Source organism: Epinephelus lanceolatus, chromosome 14 (genome assembly GCF_041903045.1).
Source record: "Epinephelus lanceolatus isolate andai-2023 chromosome 14, ASM4190304v1, whole genome shotgun sequence".
Lineage (NCBI taxonomy): Eukaryota > Metazoa > Chordata > Actinopteri > Perciformes > Serranidae > Epinephelus > Epinephelus lanceolatus.
The window spans coordinates 36,121,023-36,133,057 of NC_135747.1; the positions used below are offsets into that span (position 1 = coordinate 36,121,023).

Here is a 12,035-nt window from a genome sequence, read left to right on the forward strand (position 1 = left end):
TTTTTACTATCTCTAATACCAAGCACACACCTCCACACAGAGCTCTGACTTTTGACCTTAATGCACACACACACTCACACGAACATCCACAAAGGGTGCCAGGCGTTTCTGTAATTTCCTGTTTGGAGTGCTGTTTAGGGTTACGCTCAGCATAGCAGGGAAAGTGTTAAAGAAGGAGGAAACTTTAGCCCCAAACAGGACTGGAAATCTGATTAGTCCCCCTGCTTTCATCTTTCATAAATCTGCCATCTGGCACCGGCACGATCAATAAAGACTGGACTTTATGTGACACTCTTACAGGACAGATGGGGGGTGTGTGTGTGTGTGTGTGTGTGTGTGTGACGGGACGGGGAGGAGGAGGAGCTGGGAGGGGAGGGGGTGCTTTCCCTTCTCAGCCAACACGAAACCACACAGCTGACACAACCAAACTGCAATGCTCACTCTACGTCTCTCTTTCTTTCTCTCACATACACACAACTACACTCACTGGGACAAACGTGTTCGACTCACACCTAGGAACACGTACACTAATCATCAATGTGTGTGTGCGTTCTCAGCTCATCAGTCACACACATACTCTACTACAGATAGGCATGCACATAAAAACACACATATACACACATTTACACACTTGCCAGACCCAGGCTGTATCTTGGGTTACTGAACTGACAGAGTATTACTATTGAATTCAGGGTTGATTTGTGTGTGTGTTCTGAGAAGACCAACAGCTTTGTGCGACCATGTTTATTGGATTCTTATACTTATGAGGACCAAATGTCCTCACACAAAGATAGATTAATTCTACATCGAGCCAGTTTCAGACGAGGATTAGTGTTTACAGGATTCATATTCTAAAAAGATTAGGATGAAGCTGGTTTAGTTTTGGGATTGAGATCAGTGCTGTATCTCAATTTGGATGCTTCCATGTAGTACACATTGTACACTATGTACTTATTTGAGTATTGAGCATGAATTTCGATAGGTTGGCGTTGTCTCAAATCAAACACGGCTTCTGTGCACCTATTGGAAAAGACAACTGCAATATTTGGCTCCTTCGTCTTCTTCAAAATTTTTCTTAGCTTTTAAAATTGTTTTATTATTGTTTTTATTATGGCAAATTTATTTTTATAGTTCTATTTTCAAGCACTTTGTAACCTTGTTTAGATAAGGGCTTTACGAATAAATTTTTAATTTAATTTTATTTTTCTTTTTATTTTATATTTTTCATTTTATTCTATATTTTTCCATTTTATTTTATTTTATTTTATTTTATTTTATGGCTAATTGCAAACGGATGGAGCATTACAACCATTTGACCATAAAAAAAATCAGGTTTGGGGTTTGTTAGCTACTGAACATTGGTGTTTTTTAGTGACCTGTTGCTATGATAGTGCCACAAGAAGTGGTTGTTTTTTTTCCTGTGACATCACTGCAATTCCAGTCGGGATGGTGCCATGAAAGGCAGTTGTTTTTTAGACAGTCATTGCTGCATTTAGTCACCAAACATGGATATACTTTTGCAACCTGTCACAGTGTTTCAAACAGGGATAGTAGCGTGAAAAGCAGTTGTTTTTTAATGACACATCGCTGCGTTTTAAGCCAGGATTGTGCAACCAAAAGTGGGTATATTAAGCCCAAACGTGATCTTTTCCTAACCACAACCAATTGATTTTTGTGCCTAAACCTAACAACATTTTAACCACAGCATAGTTCAAATGTTAAGTTACACTGCTACATAAAATTGTGCAAATGTAATGTATTTGTGGTTAGCAGAAACATACAGTGCCAACATGTTTTCTGGAAATGTCACGGCAAAGCATACCGCTCATCCTGCACTTCCCCACTGGTTAACACCATTAGCTCTGTCAGCACTGTCGTTATGGTAAGCAGTGTTTACACAGTTAGCACCATTAGCTGCCAGCTCAGCCACCTCCATGTTGAGAGCTATGTGCAAACAACCTGACTCAAACTCAGAATTATAGACATGCTCTAAGTGTCATATAGCGCTCCTTTAGGATCAGATTTAGGCTAGGTTAAGGTGTGGGTAAGGGTGACGGCGAGGTTAGAATCAGGGGTTCTGGGAGTGACCATGTTGTCCTCACATGTATAGAAACTTAAATGCTCACTCTTGAGAATGTGCTTCCGATTTTGTCTGAGTGTTCTTCTATATCTGGACTTATGAGGACCAAATGTCCTCACAGAGATAGATAAAGAAGAAACGTCTCTTAATCTGACATCATTTTTCCAGTCCTTAACTTTACATAGGTCCAGTTCAATCTTAGAACTAGAGTTCATTGAATTAATGTTTTAAGTACATCACCTAAATGACAGTGTAAATGCTTGTAGATGTGTTTGTGTGTGTTTTATCCCTTATGAATATATGTGTGTGTGTGTGTGTGTGTGTGTGTGTGTGTGTGTGTTGAAGCAGAACTGCAACATGCTCTGACACACAGTTAAAGGAATGAGGTATGTTTGAAGAGCCAGACAGCCCCCACGCTCAGCATCTTGAGCTGGGAGCAAACCGAACGACTGTCCACATAAAAGCAGTGTAATATATGGAGATTTAATGAGCGTGGTACCAATGAGACGTTCCTAAAGAGGGGCAGGGAGCCCAAGTAAAGCAAGTCGATTCCAATAAAGACCGTATTTCCAGACCCCAAGCTCCCTGGGCCCGTGAGACACACCAGTGACAGCTCCCAGCTCAGTTTGCAAAGGACTGTGGTAAATTCCCAAGCCAGGAAGAAAATCCTATTTAATTTTACAAGATCTTTTGGCCTCTAAAAATCCTCCATGATGTCTTGGTTCGCTGGTGGGAGAGCAGGAGAGGCGGCAGGGCAGAACGCCTGCTATGCTCCGGTGGAAAACTTTATATTAATAAACAACAGTATGAAATGAAGGAAGCTCAGCTCACTCGCTTTATTTATGTTGTTTGTTTTTATGCAGAAAAACCTGCTTTGTGTCAGAAATAAATCTGCCTTGACATGATGAGGGGGGAGAGAGCCTTTTTTCTGTGTTTCCTTCTGAGATGACAGGGTTGTGTTTTGCCCAGAGAGAGGGGATGTATGTGTGGCGTGCTCAGCCTTTAATCAGATATTCACTCTCACATAACAATGCATGAAAACAAAACTTAGCCTCCCTGTAAACATGTTTTATGTCATTCAAATGTCTGCTTTAAAATGTGCTCACCAGCTGCAAAGAGAGGCCTTTAAGACACTGCTGGTACACTTGATACACTACTGAACACACACACACACACACACACACACACACACACACACACCCACGACTCAACTGACCCTGTTAGACAACTGTGTTAAAAGACGAGTCTCTATGTGACGTCTCCTGAAGTCAATTTTTAAGGATATATGTGTTATCCAGGGATAGTTCGATATGTCAGCTGTTACTAAGCTTCACTGCAGTTTTTTTTGTGATCAGCTGTTTTTTGTTTATCTTAGTTTTCATTATTTTTTTTTTATTATTTCTCTGCCCCTCCTCATTTCCCTTGTTGCCTTCCCCCTGATCCCCTCCACCCTGCGACCCCCTAAATCCTGACAAGGACAGACCGTAGTACCGGAGCTGCAAACACTAGTAGCTTAGTTAAGTAAGGCAGATATTGCCTAACAATTGTAATTGCCATCGTAATTATTAGCACCATTGTTACTATTAATTGCAACCCCGAAAGACACGGACTTAGAACAAGCACAAACCAAAAACCATGCAGAAAAAGAGAGAAAATAATTAAATAAATAAATTTAATTCAAATAAAATAAAATAAATAAAATACAATTTAATTAAAATAAAATAAAATAAATAAAACAAAATTTAATTCAAATAAAATAAATATTAATAATAAATAAAATATAGTAATAATAAAGACCTTCTCTTATGTCATTCATTCCAGCCCCATCCCTTTGCCAGCCAGGAATCCAATGACCATTAAAAACCAGGAATTAAATTCATATGCCAATGTCCACATCATCCATGATGATATCCGCAGAAATAGCCGCAAGGATACATAAAATATATGTATACATATAGTTTACATAAGATATATTTATAACATTCCAAGCAGGTAAGACAGGAGCAAACACAGCTAATAAATAAGAATAACTGCCGATACTATATCAAAGGAGATATCTTTTCTTAAGTCTTTGACCAATAAATGATATCATGTGTCTCAGCATAATGTAGACGTGCTGTAAAAAGCTCTAGCTGTGCAGAGGAGAGCTAATCACTCACCGACAGCGCATGTACCATCCTTTCAGCAGCTGTTAAAGCAGCTTTATTGCAGGATTCAATTCTGTACTCTCAGTTTTGATTGTGAGAGGAAACTTGTCTGCATTTGCATAAAATATGAGTGTCATTACATTTGAACTTCGTAGATAAGTCTGGTGACATTTTATATTTTTCTTATTGTCAGAAAATCCCATGTTTTATTTCTCTGTGAGACGTCGTTATCCAACGATCAGATGCTCTTCAGTGAGCCGCTGAGTGACACGTTCCTTCATTAACACACTGTAGTTTATTTTGGAACATTCACATTCACTGTCCTGGTGTCTTAAACACTCAATAGAGCAGCAAGTATGTATCATTCCGCAGCTTAAAATAGTCCCCAATAATTTATGTCTGTTTGAGTAAAGTTTGCTAAAAGCTACAGTGCCCAGCTGTTTTAGGAAATTACTAAGCTTTGTTAAAAAGTGAAAATAAACATTTGTGAGCTGTTTTTAAAATTTACTGTTTCAGTGTAATAACTTGAGGCTGAATGCAACGCGCCCCAGTGCACACTATCAACTCATCACAGACTTGACATATCACCCAACAATCATCACTGCATATCTGTATGTGACAAAAACTACCAAAGAAAATAAGAAATTATTAATTTAACAGTTCTAATAGTTTATTTATTTTATTTGGAATAAGCATATAATTTCTTTTTATAGATGCTACTGACTATCTTACCAAAAAAAAAAGAAAAAAATATATTCTTATATATTCTATATAAAATGTCACTGTTTTTAATTTAATAAGAGTTCCTCTTTGAACACAGGCATATTTCCAAATTGGCAATCTCTCATAAGGGCCCATTCTCCACCCAACACATCACGGGCCCCAGCTCAACTGCACTGACTGCACTGTCTATATTTAAGCCCCTGGGAACGTATAAGAACTTGATCATGATCCAGTGCAGCCGCAGACAGCTGCAGGTTTGTATGTGGATGAGCTCCTGTACATGCTGCAATCAGAGGTTCTGTCTACGCATGATAGTGACCTACCGGCAGCAAGAAGAAGAGCTCCTTTGTTTTTTGAATTTGACTGAACAATATAAAAAGAAAAAATCAATATGCGTGAGTGCTTAAAGGGGATTTTCATTATTTTCTGTCATATGTATAATATAACAGTAAAATACTGAAAAATTACACAGTAAAAAAAAAAAAGACTAAAGTAAAAGTAGAAAAGTTCTCAGTTAATAAATTACTCACATTACCACTTACTTTCCACTTTATAATTTAGGTTTCTACTCTCTACTTGAGTAAAGATAGAGAGATAAGAGATACGAGTAGAGCTACAGTTTTTTGCAGTGGAAGGACAGGGCTCCAGCTTAACATGACCGCTGGGTCAGAGAGGTGACGGCACACCTAAAGCCAGAAGATCTGAGACAATACTACCTTCCTGGACTACTTTAACAATCTTCCCACTAAGCTGACTGAATAAGGACTTTAACCCCATCCCACTCCCAGACTGTTCTGAATACTCTGTTTCCAAAGCTTTTTCTAAGCTCACATCAGCTCATGACAGATTTCGTTATATACTCATCTGCTTCACGATCACACACACTGCTGCTACATGTAGCTACATGCTAACATCAGGGAAACATGCAGGCTCGGCTGCTGATGTTTATTTCTCCCTGATTTCAGATCAGACTCCTGCTGGAATGTCCTGTTGTGCTCAGAAGGTGATTTTTCACCTTAAACAGTGCTGCTATTCTCCATTAGAGTCATTTCTTGGCTGCAATGATGGTGCAGAAATGCAGAGATACAGAAGACCTGGAACTGTGAATTGGCCTTGACTCTTTTTTGTGGAATCAAAGAAAATAATACATTTGCCAGCTTCGTCCTTTCAGGTGAACACTTCCCACCTTTTGCTTAATGAGATTCATCTGTCTGCTTCGGTGTTCTGTACTTGTCAAACCTCCTGAGACCCGAGCTTTAGATTGGTATGCATTTTTAATTCCTCCAAGCTATCTGGGATTAGTAGGACCTCATAAGATTCAAAAAACTAAGCGTTGTTTTTGAACAGGAAGTAATTTAAAAAAAAATCTCATATGGGGAGGTTTATTTTTTTATTTGTCACAAGTGTGTTATAAAGTATAAAACTGTTTGTTTCAATGCCTGAACATTTTTGTGCAAAATCAAAAGTACAAATGATGCAACATTTGTTCAAACATTTGTTATTAGGGTTTGTTATAAGGGTTAGAGGTCACTGTTAAAGTCTAAAACTGCTCAAAAGTGTTCATTTCAATGCCTGAATGTGGCTGTGTAAAAATAAAACTGCAAACAAAAGCCTTGTGATTTGTTTGTTTTTCTCCTTGCCCCATACTCCAAGCTAGGAACGTCTCTTTTGTCCGTAGGAACAGTCTGTCACACCAAATTAGCCCGTGTGAAATGCTGCAATAATTCAATGATAAAGGCCCAATGTCCTTAAACAAGTACTTCCTGATTAATGGCATTTTAGCTTGTTACTAATACTATAATGAGTCAGATTTGAATGCAATGTGAAACTACACGTTGAACATTATTAATCACAAATAAACAGGTTTCTGTCATAAAATCTGATCAGGTTTTTGTCCACTTTTGTGTCAGGATCGGCTGCAGACTTTGGCAGAGATGGCTGCCATGTTCTTTTCACATGTAGTAGTGTATTGTGCTTTTGCTACCACCAGATGGCACAAAAAAAGTGTCCACATGCGAGGACAACAGGTCTGAGTTCAGGTAGTATAAGGTGCAGCAAACCCAAAATGCAATCTCATATGAGGACGCAGAGTCTCAGGAGAGTAAGTGCTGTTTCTGAGGCTACTTTTGTTAAATGTTGAATCAAACAAACTATTTCTCCCAATCAGCTCCAAATATGAGCGCAAACACTGGGCCTATCTTCTGGCAGCTTTAGTGCAAAACCAGCAGTGTCAGCTTCTAGAAGGCCCTCACTGGTTTAATGTAATGAGGCAGCTCTGGGTTATTTGCCACATTATCACTTCATCACACACAGTAACAGCCAGCGTCCACATCAGCTTCTACAAACCCAGACACAACCACTGAATATGCAGGTAAACTTCACACGATTCTCTCCACCGTCTCACTTCCTCGTTTCTGTCACGATACCTGAAAATATTACCTGATAAGCCGTAAAAGTAACTCTATAAAACTTCCACGGTCGACTACGACAGCAGCAGGTACGCACGCAGCAAGTTTTCTTTCCGTCTCGAGCTCATTTTTTCCCATTTCCATCATTAGACCTGAATGTTGAGAGTTATCCTATTTGCAGCCTCTGGCTCTGCTGCTCGGCCAGTGGGATGATGAATACATTTCAATCTCCTCTGTCTGGCTCAGACTTCAGGGACCAGTACCGAGGGCCAGGATATCAGTCTTATTACATATCCAGAGAGATCCATCATACAGCGAGGCTTCCTCCAGCACATGCACACTTTAATCACTCTTGCTTCACTTCAATGATGCAAATGATGGGGAGTAACTACTCTGTCTGCGCTGCCAAGAAGAAGGAGAAGAAGACAGGAACACATCTCGCAGCAAGTTATGAGAAATCTGAAAAAATGAAGCTGGAATATCTTTTATTCACTCCAAACCCTGTTACGACTCCAACATGAGAAATGGCATGGAGGTGAGAAAAATCCAACTAGGTCAGAATGTTTATGCTCGGTCTGACACTTGAGAATCATCCAGGAAAATACAGTGTTGTGCTCCAGCTGTAGCAGAGGTGGGGGCTCGCTCATGCATTTACACATGCAGATATGACTGTGCATACTATGTACAGCTGTGCACTTAATAAAGGGTCTCTGCAGTCGGCTCTCTGCAGGCTGAAGTGGCCGAGAGCTGCTCTTTTGTGCAGCATTTGTACATTTCTGTCATGCCTATGGGAAAATAGAATTACTCAGCGTTTTCTCAGCAGTTTAATTCCCATCATGGCTGAGATGCATTCTGAAACAGCATTCAGACCATCATGGGACATTAAACTCCCCACTGAAACCCAAAAGAATGAAATCATTTTGGTTTAGCAGCAGTTTGAAACTCTGAGATACATTTCTGCATTTGGACGGGGAGGGAAACAGCAGGGAGACAATTAAATGTAACGTCTCTCCGCTGTTGACGACACTGAACAGCTGGCAGGTGCTCACTTTCATTCATGTGTCTGCGTGTGAGGAGGGTACCTGTATCTCTTGTTGTCCACAGGCACGATGTCCATGGCGATGTAATACTGCTGATGGGGGTCCAGACCGGCGATCTTCACCCGCATGGCAGGAAACATCCTCCTGACGGGGAGAAAGCAACATGTGGTGATAAATCTGACGGAGTGATACTCGTTTCTCTCTTTTCCTCCTGTTTTACAGATCAAGAAAAAAATCAACATTTTTTAAAAATACTTCTGAAAATAACCAGTGTGCTAAAAAAAAAAACAGTGAAACCAGACTGATGAACTCAGCAGCTGTTATACAGCAGCCGGACCCACAACACAGTCTGAGGTAGAGAAATACCTATATTTAATTAATTTCTGAGGATTAAAGACACAAATTAAATTCAGATTTCACGCCGGTTTTTTTGCAGCTGTGACAAAGGAGAAACCTGAGATAGAGAAATTTAAATTATTTTATTCAAGCAAGTGTTTCTCTTCTTGTCACAAGCAGAGTTTGCATGATATCAAACACACCAAACATGACATGTACAGTATGAAGCAGGAAATTTTGAGCATCAAACACTTCATTTCCTCCATTCTGGTGAATTTTTACGTACCAATTTATGTTGGAAACTACTTAATGTGAAGGAAAACACAAAATTCAAGCAGCAGGTGACAATTCAAAATACAGAAATGTAATGGTAAATTGCTTTCAAATGTTTATTTTCTCATACAAGTGCGTAGGCTTCATTTCAACATGGAGGGACACGTATGATATTGGGGTGTTTTTGAGCATCAAACACTTGATTTCGTGCATTCTGGTATTTTTTTCTGCTCCAGTTTTTGCCTTTCCTGCATCAATTCATGGTGTAAACGTCTTCAAATTTATTAAAAGTCCTCTGCTGCTTTCATGTTTTTATATTTCTACATCAGTGGATGCAGCTCTGCTGGTTGTTCCTCTATCACGGCACAGTTTTCACCACATATGTAACAGAGAGTTTGGGGGTCCTTCGCAAGAACGTTCCTGCATTGTGGTGAATTTTTATGAAGCAATATGAACCTTTTCATCATCAGTTTGTGGTGTAAACATCTTTGAGTTTATTAAAAGTCCCCTGCTACTTTCATGTTTTTATTGGGGGGGACAAACGCTCATGTTCTGAATATTTGACGTCAAAATCTGCACCAAACAGTTCAGAGAGGCGACTATAATTATTTCTCAAGGGAACAAATCAGCCTGCACCTCCCACATGTAGAGAAACTAATTCAACACTGCAGAGGCTTAACTGAAAATACTTCCATATACTGTAGGTCACCTTATTAAAATGCTCTAAATACGTAACCATAATGACTGCACACATTATATTTATTACTGTGTTATTTATTAATGGGTACATAGATTCAGCATTATTGAGCTACTGGCAAATTATTATGTCATCGCCATTTGTTTCATTTGTATTTTCACGTGCAGTGTTTAAGTGGAGTCACTGTTCCCTTCATTATGAGCTAATTGGTTCCTACCTGCCCAAGAGACAGTGAGCGCCTCGTGCCTAACAGTGAAGAGAAATTGCTGTACCCCTAAGCTGGGATGTGTTAGTACTGTCTTGCCGTAATGTCGCCTGATTATGAGCCACAGCCCGGAAGAACTGGGGAACATCAACAATCAAGTAAAGAGGGTCACACTGACAGAGAACATGAAAGCAGGAGCATCTTTAATATGAAAAGCTGCAGATCCGTCACTCTGAGCGATGCTGACTTTTATTAATACTGTTGATTATCTTAAATGTTTGTGCAGTCGAGCATTTGATTTGAAGCAACTGCTGGATTAACTCCAGGGCGTAGGTTTTGTTTCAACACTGGTGGTGACACATATGAAAGGGAAAGTCCTTCGCTAGAATATTTTAACCATCAAACACTTTATTTCCTGCATTCTGATGAAATCTCATTCACCTACACGAGTCTTTTCTGCATCAATTTGTGGTGTAAATGTCTCCAAATTAAAATAAAGTCTTCTGCTACGCTCATGTTTTTATTGGGATGGAGAAATGCACATGTTGTGAATATTGAGGGGAGTGTGTCCCCTGAGTCCCCCTAAACCTACACCCATGGATTAACTGGTAATGGACACAACTGTGGCTGTTTCTTCATCGCTGAATACACCGAGGATTACAGGATATACACTATTAAGTGACTGGAAATCTAACTGGTGAAACTTTGCATACATTTTAAAAGGTTTATTTTATGTACTTGAGCAGATGTCGCTCTTCGCTGTGTCAGTCAACAGCCTCCCAACTGATGTAAACACATCACCCAGCAAGCAAACACATTTTAAACTGTTTATTTAAGATGTCCTGATTAAAAATATATATTGTAGAAATATCTAAAACAGTTAGGCAATTTGATTCTGTGCCTGTGGTTATTTTTTTTGTCATATTTTCAATTTGTTTAGCAGTAACTGGTCCTTTAACTGAAGACCTGCTGAAATCCACCCAGTCTCATGAAGTGGAAAATCTCCTCTGCAGCTTTTCTGTATTTTAAGGACGTATAGTCTTAAGATTTATTTAATAAAATCACATAAATCACATTTATTTCAAAAGCTTCCTGAGCATCATTATGCTGAATTACTTTGAGTCCTTGGAGTTTAAACAAATATGTTATTTTGCTCTTTTCTTAAAGTAAAAAAAAAAAAAAAAAAATGTTTCCAGTCTTTCCACTAAACTCGTTTTTATCCCTTGAAAGTTTCTGTAGTTTTCATTATTTTGTTCCACATGAACACACAGTGACCTCTGACCTCTGCACTCCAGAGATTCTGGGGTTATTCTGTGGCTGCGGATTTTATCATAACATTTTAAAACTGTCAGACTTGAAATGTTATTTATGTTTGAGTGAATTTATTTTTATCCTCAGATTATTTTTAGCCTCCAGCTCCTCCCGTTTTAAAGCTGGAGACAAAACCCCATGAAAATTACAGTCTAAAAAAAGAAAAGAAAAAAGCCTTTACCTTTATTAACAGTCTGAATGTGGAGAGGGAGACATTTCGACTTAATTCCTCGTTTTGCACTTCAAACGCTGCATTTTTCCCCATTTCATTTAGAGGTCGTAAATCCGGGGCCTGCCTAATGAGAACAGAGGGCTGTGCTCTCGCTTCCCTTCTCTTCCCGGGATTTATGAGCTTATTATGAGCAGGCCGTGAAATACACACGGCGACGGTCGTGTCCGCCTTCACTCCGCTTCAGCGCAAAAAATGATTGTTGCTCTATTTATGAACTGATTGCCAATTTAAAGCCAATTCATAAAAACAGCCGAGTGGAGTCTGTGACGCGCGGAGGAGGAGGAGGAGGAGGAAGAGGAGGAGGAAGGCGACATCAGGGTTGATTTCGATTTAAATTTCGAAGCAGAGGGGAAGAACTGGAAAACAACCCTGGTTTTATTTTGCAGAAAAATGAATAAAAATGGTTTTAAAATAACAGGTTAACATAATTTGATACTAGCAAATATTTCAGATTTTTTTTCATTTTCTAAAAGTGTTCTGCGATGTTTAATTTAGCTTCACGTCCAGTGCGTAAACTGAGTTTTCCGCTGCCTCTTGGATAAATAAACCCGCCTGATAAGACTTGCTGATACACCAGATCACA

General features: G+C 39.2%; 1 protein-coding gene across 2 annotated transcripts in view; it reads right to left on the minus strand.

Annotated features, from left to right (window-relative positions):
* Nucleotides 1-12,035, minus strand: part of tbx15 (T-box transcription factor 15) — a 59,224-nt gene that overhangs the window by 37,262 nt on the left and 9,927 nt on the right. For both annotated transcript variants that reach the window (XM_033617224.2, XM_033617223.2), the window contains exon 3: nucleotides 8,441-8,542. In XM_033617224.2, coding sequence (XP_033473115.2) covers nucleotides 8,441-8,542 — 102 coding nt within the window. The remainder of the gene's footprint in view (nucleotides 1-8,440; nucleotides 8,543-12,035) is intronic.